Below are 18,390 nucleotides of genomic sequence, written 5' to 3'. Positions count from 1 at the left end.
TCAGTAAATCTTCAATGTAAATATTAAAGAAGACGGAGAAAGAACACTTCCTTGTCGGACACTGTTTCCAACAGTAAACTTCTCTGACAGTTGGGATTTTCACTTGACATGCATGGTCGGTTTCTCATACCTACACTGGCGCTCCCATTTCCAATAACTTGATAAAAAAATTGTAGTACGGCACTCTATCGTAGGCTTTAGATAAGTCCAGAGCACATACGAAGACCTTAGCATTTTCCCTCTTTAGATAATGGTCGACCGCGCTTCTAAGCACAAACGAGCAATCTGCATGCGCACAACAGTGGTTACGCTTGAAACCGAAATGTTGCTCCTTAGCTACAAACAAGCTCTCTATCCGATCCAGCAGAACTAACTCTAATACTCAGACGCGGATACAGAATTTTTGAAAGAGGGATCCAGTTGTATAATTAACACACGTCCCTTAGCGGCTAAATCTGTATTTGACCTCCGGAACTAGCAAACTCAAAAGTTAATTTCCTAGCATATTCATTAGATAATGATATGTTTACAAGTTTAGAATTAAACGAATTAGCAATTCATCAAAACATTATTGTACGTTTACTTTGATAACACAACAAACAATATTTCGGCTGTGGTGGGCGTGTCGTTGAAGATGACGGGTACTGACCTCTCCCCTCTATCCACCTTTGAATTATACCTTAGCTATCACTAAAGATATAGCAATGCCTCGATAGTTATTCATATCCGTAATATCTCCAAGTCTATCTTTGATGATAGGAACTACGACTGACGAAAGGAACTGATGTGGAACAAACGATCGAGTGTCTGAGAAACATTGTAAGAGCGATACTCAGATATAAAGCAAGCATACCTTCACCATACTTGACATGCTCTGGTTGGATATCATCTATACCTGCCGCCTTTTGCATCTTAAGATGCCGTACAGCCTTTACAACCTCAGCAAGTTTGATATCAACACACCATCATGGAAATTGGGTCCGCCCATTTTCGTATTACTGTTTCAAACTTCATTCGCTCTTCGTTTCTCCTCTGGGAAGGCTCACTATTAGCCACAGCAGCAAAATGCTCCCTCCAATGATCCATGTCAGAATTGGCTTGACCAATCGCTCCCCCTGAGTTTGGCCTTATTCCTCTCTTCACTCTACCCCAGAAGTGGTCATGATGATTCATGTTCAGTTCTCTACTTAAATACTCGCCAAAAATCTTTGTTTCCTGTTTCCTCCAACTCTTGAGTTTAGCTTTAGACTGCTTACGTCGAATTCAAAATTGACCCACACAAAAGCCCATGTCGTGGCTTACCAACTGCCATCCATGCAGAATAGTCCTTTTTTGAGGCTTATTTTAACATCTTCAATTTCATCATTTCATCCCAGTTTCTTTGTTATCTTGTCTTCTTTATTGGAATGCATAGTTTTGCAGATCTCATTATTGCAGAAGACACATTATCACAGGAGACACGCGATTGGGGTGTACAAATCTATATTCGAACTACATCCCGCACCCACAGACAGACACATCTCGACCTTATCGAAGATACAACGCAAGAGGCGATTGCAAGAAATCTAAGATGCCTTGGTATCGACTGAAGAGAGACAGAAGACACAGAAATTGCACGAGCACTACCTACAAAACTTGCCATAGAACATCAGAAACGTAGAGAGGAATTGGCAAAGTTTGCAAAAATATGTAGACGAACAAACCCAACACAAAGAGAATTTTAGGAAGGTCCAAGAACAAGTATTGGTCGTTCTACAATATACAGAGGATACTGGACGCTTGCGAAGAGTATCTTGAAACGTGTGTCGATGGCTATGGAAATTCATTGCACCAAATCGCTCGAGTTAGCCGAAGGAGAGTACGCGTGCAAGCGCTACGTCAGAACCATATTTCAAGATTGGCCCAGAACCATTCTGTTCCTATATCCTATCTACTATAATTGCAGATTCAAATTTTAGTGAGTTCTTAATTCAAATTGCGAAACTACATTTCACAATTACCATCAGTTACAAACTCATTGCTATGCCAAAGTAACTAAAACATCCAATCAAAACACAAGCAACTAAACTAGGTAAACATCTTCGTATACTCGCTAACAATGTTAGACTATTTAAAAGTAATCACATATGTCGGGTAGGCCATACTGTCACGATAGCAGCTGACAAAGATGGTAGGATTTGAGACGTTGTTGACAGTAGAGTCATACCTATCTGTAGCACTAATTTTGTCATTTATAACAGGAGGTTCCAGCTGTCCTTTGTGTCCCACTGTTGACATCCCAAGAAGTACATCGCACAAAAGCATTTGCCGATTACCGTCCGCTGGGGCTACAGCATATTTGCAAGACTCTCTGGCAGAGGATGCAAAATAAACTCCTGCACCATATATCATTCCTATACACACAATATAGGCATGAAATTTATGCAAATTTATCTGTACGTGCATTAGTGTTCGCACCTACTACCGTGCCCGCATATGATCTGTTAAATCCGCACGTCAAAATATGAAGAACAGATTCTGGCTTGGTCCCGTGGAACAAGCGGCGATCAACGCACGCCGATTTAGCTTGAATTTGCACCTGACGTCGTTTCGTAAGAGCTTGCTTCTCTTGGATATAACTCATGTACAACCTTGGATTTTGTACTCTCTCGATAGTCACTACGGTGCCTTGACCTCCAGTATCACTAAACATCTTTGCTACATCCTTGTATTCGTCATCGGATGGTTTCAGTTTCTGACGGTGTAACTCATACTCATGTTCCCCTCCAGTCGATGTCCAGGTTGAAGGAAACTGAAAGGCTGCAGCTATTAACAATTAGATACAATAAATTAACGAATCACGATGTCCACTACAACATTTGCCAACCTTTCTCTTTTCGGGTGATCTTTGTTATCTTACTTCCAACTTTCTGCTCCATTTTAAGTAAATCTATTTCTATGTCATTTCCTCCTTGAACGAAGTTTACTACGGTTTTGTTGCTCTCGCGTGCAAGTTCCAGTTTGACGATCTCATCTTGAGCGAAATGTTCGGTCGAACCGTCATCATTTTGCCGATACCATACGCATGCGCTTAGAATGCGATGACGATCATTAGCATCTTTTGCTTCTTTTACTGCTTTATTAAGTAACCGGAGAAGACGTGTCTGTACCTCCCGAACATCGTCTTGATACCCGGCGAGAGTGACGGTAGCGGTCGATTCTGATCCTTGGGAAATGTCGACTTTCAGGGCAACTTCGTACTTAGCGGCCAGTTGCTTCATACTGTCGGCATAATCTGAGGGTACGTCGTGTTCGATGGGTTCTGTTTTAGTAACACAATATTTGTCAATTGATTCCTCCACTAAACTGACCGCTTCGCTACAAACATCTTGCCCGATACCGATAACAGACATAGAGACAACGTCGGGCTCACCGAATGAAAAGCTTTTCAAAGGTTGTGTTTTGACTGGAGTCTTATCTTTCGTACTTGAATAAATTTCTTTTCTTTCATCAGTATTGAAAACGCTCGTTACCGCAGCTCCAACAGACTTCAACCCTGAAGTCACTCCACTGTAGACTCCGCTCGCGACGAACGACATAAATCCTCCTCCGCTCGTTCCGGCTAATCTGCTTCTTATTTCTTTCTGAAAATCAGAGACTCGATGAGCATCAAAAATACTCACTCGTATTTGCTTTAGAGCAGGATTGGCGACGTTGATAGAGAACTCTTTGGCCGCCTCAGCTATAGCTGCCGCTGCTTGTACATTCGAGTAGCCTAGTCCTCCTGTTCCTATAGCCGGTATTGATATAGAAACACAACCTCGTCTGTTTGCCATATCGAGGCATTGCTTGACAACATCGCGAATACATTTGATACTGTCAGTGTCATCACGCTGTCCTTTCGAGGGTACGGAAATGGCAAAGACTCTCTTGCTTAACAGGACACCTCCGCTAGAAAGATCGGCAACCGGTTTAGGTACCCCGCCGTAGCTTGCTTTTAGTTCGTCGTTGACTTTTGGAGCATTCTTGACGACCGAGTGTAGCACGACGCCAGTGGGAGCCACGATTACATCTGAGTTGCTTTTGGTAACATCTCCGTTATCGAGTGACACTACGAGTCCATTTTGGAGTCGAATCGCATTGTCTTCTGAGTCATCTCGGACGTCAACTAAAGAAGGATTACTGGAAATCCTTTTCTGGTGTTCTTCTTTAAACTTAGACAACTTTGCTTGGTCATAAATGACTACTTCAACTTTTATGACGTTTGTCATTTTTCTATGACAACTAAAAGTTGAAATGGCATCAAATATTCCTGCAGCCGCGTCGGCATCCGGCATTCCCAAGTTACCAGTCCCTACGGCAGGAAGGGCTACAGACTTCATTTTCAAATTATCTGCTTCTGTAAGGCATTTCGTAACTAGATCTGAGAGACCCTGTTAGGAAAAATACTTATCATTTGACAGTTCTATAGCGCTTGATGATCAAACTAACCTTTCTAGAGTTTGGGCAGACCACATGAAATACATTTTTGCAAAGTAGCTTGTGCCCAGCCGTGACTGCCATATCTCCTGTTTTCAGTTTTCCTTTGTTCTTAACGTAATCATTGCAGTCAAGTTGTAGCTGCGATCCCGCCGCTTTTGATACTGCTTTTGATGCCAGAGCGCTATCAAGCTCAAGGCTACCATTCGTTGAGTTCACAATAACATCTGCCTAATAAAACAAAGGCATTAATTAACCACATTTATAGAAGACTTAAATAACAGATATATATATATATATATATATATATATATATATATATATATATATACACACACCTTTGATTTTGTAATGTCACCAGATACTACATCAGTGTGTATCACAAAATTTGTTGGAACATCAGTTGTTTTACTTGCAGATAACTCTGGTATCTTTCTTTTAGTTTTACTGACGTTTGAATCAAAATTTGAATGAATTCGTTCTGCTCTTGGTGCAATAGACCTTGTGGTAGATATAGGAACCAAATCTTCATGAAATGCAGACAATGACGATTCTATACTGTAAGGATCTTCACAAGGAGACAAATCTGCTGTCATCTGGAGTTCGCGTTTAAAGCATCTAACGTTGTCTGCATCGTTTTGTAACAAGATGAAATGAACTTCCTTTACGACGGTTGAGTCAGAAGAAACGAGAAAATCAAGTGCAGCTTTGACCATTTGTTTTGCAACAAAGTCACTTGGACATCCAAATCTTCCAGAGCTTATCGCTGGAAAACATAGACTATTGCAACCAAGGGTTTGGGCCTTTTCTAAGCTAGATTTTACTGCAGATCGAAGTTTTTCTTCTGTTTTCTTTATCGTTCCTTGTAAGTGATATTTACCTGGCCATTGCGGCCCAACTGTGTGAATAACATGCTTTGCACTAGACAAAGCTCCGGCTGAAGTGTACATTGCTCTGCCTATCTTTAGTTTTCCATGCTGTTTTATGTAATCCTCGCTTTGCTTTTGTACAAGAGGTCCGGCAGATTGTGCTATCGCTTTAGCTACTCCCAGACCGTGATCTAAGTGCTCATTGGCAGCATTGACAATGGCATCTGCCTTGTGCTCGCAAATGTTACCTATGAAGAGAGCTATCTTCTTATATGGTTGTTTCTTGCAAATATACTCAGCGATCTTTGTCGAAGGACGAGTATTTTGTACCACTTCTGACGGCAAAACAACTGGTGACATCGGTTCCGTGTCTTCTGGATTACAGTCGTTTGAATCCTCTTCACAATCAAGGTAAATAACCAGTTTCATACTTCTTTCAATTCTAGATCTTACTGTTGCAAACGAATCGCTACGAAAATACTTCACGACCCCATGTCTGGTAATGGTTTTGTTGACTTTGAAGGGAGAGATAAGCGACTCAACTTGTTGCTTCAACTGCATCAAGCATGCTTTGGTGCAGCAAAGCACGACAGACCTTTGCCAACCATTTGATGACGTGGGACGGTGCAATATGCTATGAGCTCGATATTGAGAAAACTTAGAAGAGAGTTGAGTAAGCTGTGGCGTAGTGAACTCCTGCAGGTATCGGAAAGTTCCCGGGTGATCGATAATTAGACGGCGCTCGTAAAGTACCGCGTTTGCAAGGTGATCAGACATCGCATCGATTGCGTCCCTGACCGAGCTTTTCTCCCCGACTATAGCAACCGATAAGTGTTTGTCGGATTCTCCCAACACATTTTGAGACGTCTGCAATAGCACGCTGCACTCGGCCTTACTTAGCGATTTCATAACTCCAGCACAGTCTGAAGTGCGCAGGTACTTTTGCACTTCCTCATCTTCAACACCAGACATACTTTCATGAGCAAACGTCTCTTTTGTTACCTTCGTGACTTCTTGTCGAGAACTCACCAAAGTAACTATCCTAACACCACTGTCCTCAATTGATGCTGGAATTGCTTGAATATTGTCAGTTTTGTAAGCTTTGATAAGCACGTCGAAACCAAAATCTTGCAAATATTGCAGTATTGGAGCTGGAAGGTCAACAAACATAGTCTCCAAGCCAGCAATAAACTGGACTAGAGATTCTTTAGCAGAACGAACATCGTTATTTGGACCTCTTAGGTTCAAGACTACAGAATGGCCCACATTTCTAGGATCAATGTGACATTTGGCTGAGGCAGATTTGTAGATGTCGCTACTTTCTAGTAACTGAAACTGGTGAATTGAAGCGCAAGACAAAGTGTCTCGTGTCTCTTTGCTGTCTTCTTCTAACTTGATACGCTTGTTACCAATCGCATTTGCACAAAACTGATACAAACTTTGAATCTCAATTTCTGGACCAACGAACTTGACAGCAATTTCGTCTTCCAACGGGTAACAAGTCACTTCACTTTGTCGACTTTCTCTTTCCGTTTCAATCAAATGGATGGCTTCTTGCCAAAGCCTAGCATCCCTAATTTTTAAAATCTGCACGACGTATCCATCAAAAAAAAATTCTGCATTTTTGATACAATCTTCTCTACTGTATAGTGAGCCAGTAATAGTAACGGTGGAGCCATCGCTTCCTACGTCGTCGCATTTCAAAGCTGCTAACAGTTTCTTCTTGTGTTTGTTGTTTTGAATGACGTAATTCAATAAATCAGGCGACTCTGGTTTGTATTCTATGTTTTGCGTTTCTTTGTCTTGGTTTTTCTTTCGAGAATCATCTTCAGGAGATTGCTCAAATGCAGTTGAGGGATAAGTGTGGTACAGTCTTGCCTTGGGACGACTTTTTAGTTCGCCAATCTCAGGAAGTTGAGGAAGTTTCATGATTGAACTGACAGCTGAACAAACCATTTTAGGTAATTGCATTTGCGATACTAAAGAAATGAAACCATACCTTCTACGGTTCTAAATTTGATGAGAGCATGACCGTCAGGCAATCCACCTCCCGTCGTAATTTCTTCAATTAACAACGGTTGCGCAACAGATTTGTTCTGCTGAAGTACTTGGAAGTACTTTCGAATAATTCCCTTATGAACAGTCGAGTCGAGACCGCTAAGCTCGACAGTTCGCGTTTGAGGAATCATTTCAAAGTTTAAGGTCGTTGCAGAGCCATCGGCACTTTCGTAATCGCCCACTTCGCTTGATAGGTCTTCAAGCAATCTCTCATCTACAACAACAGAGAAGCTATAGTAAGTGATCGTGTAGACAAAGCTTGTTTATCTGTTTGATTACCCACAATACTGTCAGTCAAAAACACGACAGCTTCTTGCTTATCCATGCAAAAGACGAGCGTGACTTCAACGTCTGCCAGACAGATTGCTGATTTCAAATGTAAACTCAGAGTGTATTTTGAGATGTCTGGTGGAAGATTTCCAACTAGAAATCGGTCATCTTCGTATGTTTCTGCAACCATCACGTCCCAGTAAAGTTTGTGCGAATCGTACTCTAGAGGCCTCAAATGGCGCCTTTTCCACAAACTGATGACAGCTGCAATCACACAATAAGTATATATAGCAACTTTACATGCTTTTTCACTTAGTACAACTTCTACTTAGTTAACTTGTAGGAATTAAAACAAACATATACTGATACAGCTAGATTAGCTGACATATTTTCCAGCAAAGATAACTACGCTAGTAACAGGTCCCATCGGTCAAACGACAGGTAACATGAACACCTCAAGATGTGGCTGATAGACTTAATTCAGCGGACGCAAAACAGACTATTATCTAGAAACATTTTAGAACTTGCTGTAACTTTGTTTCCTTCCTGAAAAGTCGCTCAAAGATTTAGTCAGGCGCTATTCTCAGTTAACACGTGAGATATGCTCCTGCAGATACATGGAGCTTTAACATGTGTGGGATTACTTGTCCGGGTCCTGGGGCGTTGAGTAATCACATAAATTTTCTACACGCGTATTGCACTAGCCTATCAGATCCCTACTGCTCTGACATAAACACATATAGTACGGCGGATGTACTGCAGCTTAACAAATATCACAATGATCTGTCACTAGCGTCTTGCCTGCCTTCACTTCTCAGTTGTTCTGAATTCAGATGACGTTGAACCTGTCTATATACCTTTTGTCATCATTTAGTTAGGTACCTACAATTGTTCTTTCGGCTTGGCCATTCGTGTAGACCCACCCACTTTTAGTGTTGACACTTGTCTCACATTGACTTGTATACTCAGTAGTCTAGCACGCCCTTTACAGGAAGTCAACTTCCTCTTTTACAACAAACTAAGACGAAACTGAAACTAAAGTATCTAAAACTGATTTTTGTCGTCAATCGAACCTTCAATTGAAACAAATTTGTTTTCCCGTACCAGTCAGTTTGTATAAATATAATTTAATTTTGTATTTTGACCTTCCACCAAAGCACAAGTGACGCGTGCTGATCGTTGTAGTATATCTGAAGTGATTCTATTGGTGCCTCTTTAGAACGATTTCTGGACTATGAACTTTCGACTTCGAAGCGAATGGCCGTGGGCGGTGCGTAATACATTAAAATAGACCAATGAAGTCATAAGCCGTGCCACTTGATTTGTTTTTATACATATACATGTAGTTTTCGGAAATAATAGATAAGCAACTTTGATAGAGTAAAAAGCAAAAACTAAACTTGGTCCAAGAGATCGACTATTTAGCTATAGCTCGCTTTAGTCTGCAAGAATGAACTCTAGTTGTCTACATCCTTTTCTGCATCTCAGTAGATGTGAAGGAGTTCAAGATGAAACGACCGACTTTGGATCGAAAGCGAACCTTCAAAGCTAAGCGGGCGGGTCGCCCGAATCCCCGAGCCTCCAGCCTACAAGACTAACGCGTATAACTAAACCATGCAGTCACCATTTTGAGATGATCGTGGCAATCTTACTTTTTTGCAACGTGCTGCGCGTACATGGTGAATTAGACTGGTGTACGTCAGTGTGTTATTATGCACACTGTTGCAGAATGTTAAGAGTTGGAAGCAGTCTAACTAAGTTGGAGACTCTGTAAAGAAAATCTCACTTTAGAGTTATTGAGATATTCTTATTGAGATAATATATTTTAGGGTTATTGAGATGACTCTGAGTCTTGATTGCAGTTTTTCTGGAATTATATTTAGTTAAAGTGGCATTCACTGCAATAGCTAATACCTAGACCTAACAGTTTGAAAACCAATTTATATTACAATCGGGTACTAATATTAAAAGTACGGTTACTATCAAATTCCACACAAAAAGCTTAGTCTGCTATTATTAAATTTAACCACATTTTTAGGTTTTGTGTACTACATGCTTACATAATCTGCTTTTACAAGCCACAATACCGGTCAGCTTGTAATAGAAGAATATTTGTGCAGCCAATAAAGGCATATTCAATCAAGTGCTGTTAGCAAGTAGGATAGGGGCTGGTCAAAGAACTTTAGATAGACCACTCTAAAGGGTATTGGACCATTGCATGGGTCTCTTTAGAGTTACATGCCGCTGCCGACTACAGGTTTGAAAGCCAAGTAAAAGCTACAACATATGCCTTATATCCATTTACTTTACCTTGAATGTCTTCAAAGTATATTCTGACGTCATCTTGTATCCACTGTGCAATCCAGAAGTTAACGTTTACTGATTTGTTTGCTTTGATGTTTTCTAAAATCAATGCCTTTACTTGTTCCTGAGACGCATTTTGAGGAAGACCTTGAATTCTAATCACATTAGGTCCATCATTCGGAACAACTTTCTCACTCGCGGGTACAGCCAATGTTTGCCAGCTTGTGCTCGATGTTCTAGACCAGGATTGGCTATCACTAGCTGCTACGAAGAACTTGAAGCTTTGAGGATCGAGTGATTTGTGACCTACTGTAGTGACACCTTGTTTCGGCATACCCAAAATGCCTCGCCCTCGTCCTAAAGATGAGAAGCATCTGGATGCAGTTGGTTGCTTATCAGAGGGACTCCTGGTCCAATTGCAGGTTTCAGATGGAGCTGAAAGAAATACGTCGTGACCGTTGATCTGATGCTTTTCTTGAGACAGTAGTCGCAATGTTTCTGACGCTAGTGTAAATTAACAAACAGAATATAGAAAGTCTAGACGTTGCTAGGTAGACCAAATGAGAAACAGAAAGCGGAAAGCAAACACCCAAGAAACAGCAAGCTAGAAAACTCTTTCCCCAGTAAAATGCATTCATATGGCTAGGCAGACATGCTGCAAGACCCAGAAGACAGACGTACAAACCTAGACTCAATTACACGTACGTAGCTATCCACGTGTTGTGCTAGCTACCTGGCAATCCTTCGTCATTGCAGAAAGAAATCAGCGCATGTCCATCTTCTGTAATCGTAGGAGAACCAGTTAGAGTCAAGTGTCGGCTGTTCGTTAGATATTGAATCAAGCGAGAGAGTGTTTCTTCATTCCGAAAGTCGACTCCGACAGCTTGCAGACGACCACAGTCACTACTTTTTATGCTGTCATTCATCTGTTCGCAACCTAGCCAAAATGCGTGCAGACGCCACTTAAATAGACCTACAAATACGCGAATCAAAGAGTTGTGCACTTGGAAATTACCCCGGATAACAGGAAATGCAAATCGCAAATAGACTACGCTTGCGCGGCGACGGTCGGGGACATGACCCATACCCTTGTGTACGGTCACCTTCTACGTAGAGTCGCATACAAAGTTGTTGAATGAGGCCTGACTCAAGTCACACGAAGTAGTTCACTATAATCTTTCGGCTCTAGAGCTAATGGCGTAGAGTTCCAGATCTAATCTCGGTCATTTCCTAGTCTCGGTCACTCGTTCTCTGCCAAATAGCTGCAGCCAGACCTAGCTGCTACGCTAGCGTCATAGTCCTACTGGATAGCAACTAGGTAGAGCGGGTCACGTCAGCATCCGTCGTAACGTTGCTGCTGTAGAAATTGAAAACTAATCGCACCTATTCTCGGTCACAGAGTATCATATCTCGGTCAGTGCTTGCCATCTCGTTTCTACAACTCCGTTTGAGACGTAAGTCATCTCTGTCGATAGGCTCCTTATATGACTTCCTTTCGCCAAATTGCTGGTTTTGTCTTGTCAACATCTACTCTCGCAGACAACGAAGAAGACGGATGACTCACTGGACATAATCTCGGTCACTTGATCTCCAGTGATTTTCTCTCTTCAGACGCAGATATGAGGCGTTGTTTTGGTTAATGTGTTATAGTCATCACCGCTGGCTACTATACCTACGGGGTGATGTTAGTGCTCATCGTAATGTTGCTACGGCAGAACGTGAAATCTGAGAGACAAATACTCAGACATCCGGGATCATATCTCGTTCAGTCGCTTTCATTGCGTTTCTACAAGACGAATCGAGACGTTAGTCATGTCTGTTGAAAGGTTCGCTTTGGATGTTTATGCCACTGAATAGCCAGTTTTGTCTCTTCAGCTTTTGGGCTGGTGAGAAAGGTGGTCGACCTACGGGACATAATCTTGGTCACGGTATTGAGCGCACTTTTTGGGGTCTACAGCTTTCAGGTAAGTGGCCTTACCTTCATTGGGCATTGTACATACGGTCACAGTCGACTAAGGCTGATTGAAAGTATTTTGTAGTGAATTTGTAGAACTACAGCAGATTCTAGATAACTAGATTGTTAGTTGTCCTGTCTAAACTATGTTTTTGAATAATAATTAAGATAACCTTTATTTAGTACATCTGGTTTAGTGCTAATTAGCTAATTTTGTGAGTGATAGATTGATCATCATGGAGACAAACATTGAATCCATTCTGGCACAAGTTGAATGTCACAAGAGTATGCCAGGACTCTGCATACTTGTAAACTGTGTACGTACTACGATCTTGTTGATTGTAAGATATTAGCTACATTAGTTACTATCAATAACATGCACTGTGTCGAGTACGCATGCGTGTACGTGGTATATGATTAGCCTAGACATATAACATAGTCAGTCTAACTCTTCTTGTACTGTACTTGGCGTCCGTTTCCGGGTATCCCCAACACCACATCTGGCGACGAGGATATTCTACAACCCGACATGGCAGAAGCAGACCAGCAGCAACGGTCACTACGAGCTCCGCCCATCAGCGTGCAGCCGCCGTCACCGTTCCTGCAGTTTCCCGGCGATCCTCCAGTCGAGTGGTCTCGATGGTATCATGAATTTGAAACATATTTGCTCGCCGCAAGTCTTGATGCTTTGCATGATCGTCGAAAAAAGGCTCTTTTGGAGCACTGCTTGGGTACAGAGGGTCAGCGAGTGTTAGCCACCCTGGACGTCTCACAACAGCAACCAGCAAGCGACGAGCAACAGCCTGCTGAAGCACAACAGTATCAGCGCATTGTCAGCGAACTCACAGCACACTTCGGCACACAGGCAACCGTGATCACTGAGCGACATCGATTCCGTCAGCGTTCACAGGCCGCGGGGGAAACCATTAAGCAAGACGTCTCCGCCCTCCGCCAGTTAGCAGCGAGGTGTCAATTTGGCGTTCTTCATAATCAAATAATTCGCTATCAACTTATCGAAAAGACAACGTCTTTGGCAATTAGGGAACGACTTCTCCTCGAAAAGGACGATTTGTCATGCACGAAAGCACTGGAAATCGCCTGCCAAGTGAAATCCGCAAAGCAGGAAGCCATGCAGATGGGCGGGACCTCATCCGCATCTGCACAACCCACAACAAGTGACATACAGAGAGTAGCACGAAAACCAAAACAGCCAAACAGACGCCTCGATTACCGCGACATGGTCGATCTGCATCACAATCTTCAACTCAACCGGCCGAAACGTCTCCGTATTGCGGAAATTGCGGTATGTCAGGCCACAAATCTGGGAAATCATCTTGTCCTGCAAAGGGAAAAGAATGCTTTAATAAAGATTAAAGAACAGTAGGCTAAAAATCACACAATACAACCTACTCAGGAACCCGTCTTTCTCAAAATCGCGTGACCGAGATTATGTCCCGTACGCCATCACCTTTCTCACCGCCCTGTGTGGTATAGCGAGCATGCGCTTTAGGTGTGACTGCGGTTTGCGTACGTGTTATATTAGTCTAGCGATAACTAGCGTTGAGTGCACTTGTGCAGTAGAGTACGTGTCGTTCACTGTAGCAGAATAGATTCCGGTATAACCGGTCCACTGAGTCGGTATACGCGATATACTTAGCCTAGACTACAGCGGAGTAGTATTACGGCTGGTGAGCTATACAACAATTGGCGACGAGGATATACTCGGAGAGTGGCGAAGAGTACGTAGCCATAAGAAGATCGGTACGACACTGAGGAGCACCGATACAGTTGCGACAAGAGATTGTCATTGAACGATAGGAGTTCGAACTATCAGAGTAAACACACGACCGTATGGCTGCTGCAAGTTATCATGGGCGTTTGGAGGAGTTCAGCCCAGGAATTGACACCGTAGAAGACTATAAAGAGAGGTTCTTCTTGTATTGTACAGCTAACTCGATCGAAGATGGAGACAAACAGAAGCGGAAGTTCCTGTAAGATACAAGGGACAGCAAGTAAATGTAAAGTTTCATGTGGTAAAAGTGAAGAACAAGCCCGCCATCCTAGGAAGAGACTGGTTGAAATATTTTAAACTAGATTGGAATTCAATCTTCACTGTACAGAAATTTCAGACAATAGACCCAGTGGAAACCTTTCCACAGTTGTCTGGCACTGGGGTAGGTACATTGGTTGGATATCAGGCCAACATCATGTTGAATACAGATGCCAAACCAAAGTTTCATCGACCCAGACCGATTCCATATGCCTTGCATAGTAAGGTCGATGCTGAACTCGAACGGATGCGGAAGGAAGGTATTCTGAAACCAGTAGACAAGAGTGAATGGGCAGCACCCATCGTGGTAGTTCGAAAGGGGGATGGAAATGTTAGAATATGTGGCGACTACAAGGTCACCATCAACCTCTATATTGATTTGGATCAATATCCGATGCCGAATCCAGATGACTTGTTTTCGACCTTAGCAGGAGGGAAGAAATTTTCTCGTTTGGATCTCAAGCAAGCATATCAACAGATGTTAGTAGACCCCAGAAGTCAGCAATACCTAACCATAAATACACGCAAGGGCATGTTTACGTACACAAGGATGTCATTTGGCATAAGCTCAGCACCCAGTATATGGCAACGAGCTATAGATAACGTTCTATCAGGACTGGACGGAGTCATCTGCTACCTAGATGATATTCTAATAGTGGGCAACAGTGATGAACAGCATAACCAAAGGTTATTCAAGGTCTTGGAAAGACTGAACCAAGCCGGAATTAAGCTAAATGGAAAAATGTGAATTTGGCAAGTCTAAGGTAGAATATTTGGGGCACGTGGTGAGTGCAGAAGGCATATCCCCATCTCGGAGTAAGATGGAAGCGATTCAAAATGCACCTGACCCTAGTAACGTGACTGAATTGAAGGCTTTCTTGGGGCTTCTAAATTATTATGGGAAGTTCTTACCTAATTTGTCATCGACATTACAACCACTGTATATCTTATTGAAGAAACAGCAACGTTGGAAGTGGTTGGATCAACAGAGAAAGGCATTCCGGCAGGCAAAACAAACGCTAGTGAAATCGGACTTACTAGTACATTATGATTTGGGTAAGCCCATCAAGTTAAGTTGTGATGCTTCACCATATGGAGTAGGAGAGTGTCTAAGTCATGTCATGGAAGATGGCACTGAACGCCCAGTCGCATTTGCATCACGAACACTAGCACCCAGTCGGCGGTATACTGTGAACTACCCTTGCCGGTGTTGCCAACAGGAGTTGAGACAAATTCATAGGGGTGGTAGCGTTGGCTTCTATCCTGTCTACGGTTGGTGGAAGGAGCAGTCGGCAGCCGGTGTTATGTATAGTTTGTACTGCGAAGGCGGAATACTACATATATACCTACCAACTGGATCTGTCATAGCTTGAGATTATTGGAGCAACTTCACGAGATGAGGAGTCAAGATCGAATCCAGATGGAAAACGGCAAAGATGGGCATGCACAGGAAGTGCCACGACAGAGAACTGCAGAGGATGCAGGGCTGCAATTAAAATTTTAAATATTTTTAATTGTAAGTTCCTTAAGCACTAAACTCTATTTCCATTGCTGGTGACGCATAACAGCAATAGGTCACGTGACTGCCGCCACTGCAAGATCTGGGTACACACTTAAAATTATTATTGTTATGTGACAGAGGCTATTCTACAGATATGGCCTAGTGTTTGAACAGCTGTTGCATATACAATGAGATGGGCATGGAGTGACATAACTTTGTGTGGTATGTTGATGTTGCTGTTGTTTCTCAGGATGCTACATCATTACAGCACAGATCATTTGCTTATTCAATGTGGTTCGTCATTTTGGGAACTGCAGCTTGCTGCTGTGCTGAGATGTTGACTTGTCGGAAATTGCCATTACTTAGTTTCCTGCCTTGGCTATTCTTTGTTGCAACTGCATCACATCATCTAAGAGATGCAACTCGGAGAGGATTGTGGTTTTGGCCAATAGGAAACACTCCACCTTTACCACTTTTTATTTATCTACAAATGGTTTTACTAATTCCTTTAATAGTCAGATTTCTGTTGCAGTTAAGTAGGTTTTCACATAAAGACGTTTCTCTTTCGGATGTATTACTGACATGATGGCATTTCTAGCCAGTAGCTATGGTGACTCTAAAATTGTTGTGCAATTGTCAGCTAGTTGTTAAATTATATGAGATGAAGGCTGGTTGTGTAGTACATCGTATTTTTATTGATGCTAACTTGTGTAATTATCTAATATCTTGCTTGACACAACTGATATCATTTATATGTGTAGGTGAGATTCAAAATTGCCATACGTCTTATTAGTATTAGTATTATTATTAGTCACCACTGTGGCTTAGTGGTTAGCAACAATGGTTACCGCTCCATGGTTTGGCGGTTCAAATCCCAGAGACAGTAAATTATGAAACTTGTCTGTCTTTCTTTCTCATGTTTCTTTAGCTTTGTCCATGAGACTATGACTAGTTTCAGTCATTGGGGTGTTTCTGTGGTCTGGCAAATGGTCTGTTGATGATGACATTCAGCGCTTTCCTGGTGGTCATTGATATCCACTAGGCATGCAGTACCGAGTTTGCGGTCACCGTAATGCCTGCAATCTATATCGAATTGGCTAGTCATTGATCGGCTCCCGGGTTGAACTTCTTATTCAAGAACTTGGCAAGAACTTGGCAAGGCCAAGTTCTTGGCTAAGAACTTCAACTCGGGTGTGTGGACTACACAGAAACATGTACCCTGCTGGATTCACCTGCCCGGTTGGTGGGCAACCAGATGGGGGTATCATTTAAAGACCCTACTTGCCCATCATAGAGAGGCATAACGGCACATTGTAGTATTAAAAGTACAGTAGATGCCTACTTGTAGATAGTCTCGCGTAGTCAGACCCTTCCCGCCGGAAGGATGTAGGCGGGAGGGTCTGGCTACGGGAGACTAACTTGTAGACACATTCTTTCTTTACATTCACTTTTCTGATGCATGCATTAGCACACCTTTACAGTTGATAGTATGGATATTGCTACTTGCTGAAGACTAAATTACGACATAACATGATAATAAGTAAATTCTTGATGAATTGATAGTTCTTTGATGGCAAATTTTGAGGCATTTCACCAGAAGGGGAATAGGTATAGGCACTTTGCCATCTCTTTTGCAGCGTTACTGTTCTATCTTCTAACTCTATAGGCGCTGTGGGACTGATCCACTTGACAAGAAGTGAAATCTGAAAGTATCATTTATCTCACTTTTGAGAATCGTGATATTTTCTTTGCAATAATAAGCATGCAGATTGTATTCAAACTGTTAAACATCCAAATATGTTCTATTGTTTCTGGTGTCTGTGACTTGACTATTGTTGTATGTAACTGTGACTTGCAGACTTTTGTATTTCAGTACATGAAGTTGTAATGGTTGCATTTTACTTCTTGTGACCCCAATATCAATGTTCTATCCATGAGTACAGGTGTACGTACCATTGTCATGATACCATGCTACCAACTGTAGACATGGACAAACATAGTGTTGCCAGTGGAATTTGACAAAGGGCTCAAATTGTGACTTAGTTGAGAGACATTTTGGGGCCACAACTGTGATATTACAGAGCGGAGTATAAGGAAATTTTTTTGACCGGGCAAACAGGTTTGCCAAAGCCACGCCCGTTTAGACCACGCCCATTTTAACAAATTTTGACCCCGCAAACAACACTTTATTTCTATTATTTGACATATATACAAAGCATGACAATAACCAGAACAACTGAGACAATATACCTGCAAAGCAATCTTTTATTGCGTTACAATAAAGTGAAAAAATTATGGAACCTCAAAAGACAAACTTGGAAGTGCACTATAATTATGTGAGACAATAGCAGAACATTAACAGGGAAACCTAGCACAACAATGTGCAAAATTGTATTCAGTCAGACCTTCTGGAAAACTATTTGTAGACGCGGTCCTAGAGGATTATGCCACATGTCCCAGTCATCTAAACTAAAGCTGCTAGTGCTATCATCTTGGGCCAACTCTCCAGTTTTCCTTGCTCAGTATTGCTTTCTGAAAACTTGATTAGGACTGCAGTTGGTCTTGCATTGTTCCCACCACAGCCGAATAGCGGCGTCAGCGTGAAAGTCTTGAACTGATGGTCCTTCATGGTATACTTCCATAAGGTCAGACAAGGTGGTGTTGCTCATGCTGGTGTGCCGGTCTTTCTTGATCAGTTTCAGCAATGAAAACATCCTTTCAACATGTGTGGTAGTTAAGGGGAGACTAATACTATGTCTGGACAGGTGTGAACTATGTACCACACAGACTCATAGCACACCTTGCTGATGTGCAGATATTTTCTAGCATAATGGACTACCTCCTCAACATGAAGAGCAAGAATATTAACCCCTTTGCTTTCTAATGGTTTGGCAAAATGAATAGCAAGAGTTTTTTACAGCTTCTC

General features: G+C 42.1%; 3 protein-coding genes across 3 annotated transcripts; 2 read left to right on the top strand and 1 right to left on the bottom strand.

Annotated features, from left to right (window-relative positions):
• Positions 1-1,907: 1,907 nt before the first annotated feature.
• LOC134189672 (protein mono-ADP-ribosyltransferase PARP14-like) lies at positions 1,908-10,939 on the bottom strand. The gene is made up of 9 exons (XM_062658026.1): positions 10,693-10,939; positions 9,966-10,463; positions 7,665-7,919; positions 7,327-7,599; positions 4,797-7,270; positions 4,471-4,689; positions 2,867-4,412; positions 2,458-2,805; positions 1,908-2,393 (listed from the first exon to the last, which is right to left on the bottom strand). The coding sequence occupies exons 1-9, from the start codon at positions 10,883-10,885 to the stop codon at positions 2,107-2,109; spliced, it is 6,093 nt and encodes a 2,030-aa protein (XP_062514010.1). The 5' UTR covers positions 10,886-10,939; the 3' UTR covers positions 1,908-2,106.
• A 1,481-nt stretch (positions 10,940-12,420) lies between these two features.
• Positions 12,421-13,379, top strand: LOC134190147 (uncharacterized). Its single transcript, XM_062658575.1, has one exon. The coding sequence runs from the start codon at positions 12,443-12,445 to the stop codon at positions 13,295-13,297; it is 855 nt and encodes a 284-aa protein (XP_062514559.1). The 5' UTR covers positions 12,421-12,442; the 3' UTR covers positions 13,298-13,379.
• Positions 13,380-13,512: 133 nt separating this feature from the next.
• LOC134190148 (uncharacterized protein K02A2.6-like) lies at positions 13,513-15,733 on the top strand. The gene has a single exon (XM_062658576.1). The coding sequence runs from the start codon at positions 14,121-14,123 to the stop codon at positions 14,709-14,711; it is 591 nt and encodes a 196-aa protein (XP_062514560.1). The 5' UTR covers positions 13,513-14,120; the 3' UTR covers positions 14,712-15,733.
• The last annotated feature ends 2,657 nt before the right edge of the window (positions 15,734-18,390 follow it).

This window comes from Corticium candelabrum, chromosome 14 (assembly GCF_963422355.1).
Source record: "Corticium candelabrum chromosome 14, ooCorCand1.1, whole genome shotgun sequence".
In the NCBI taxonomy this organism is placed as follows: domain Eukaryota; kingdom Metazoa; phylum Porifera; class Homoscleromorpha; order Homosclerophorida; family Plakinidae; genus Corticium; species Corticium candelabrum.
Note: the sequence above shows the minus strand (reverse complement) of the source record. Positions and strands in the feature narration are given on the sequence as shown.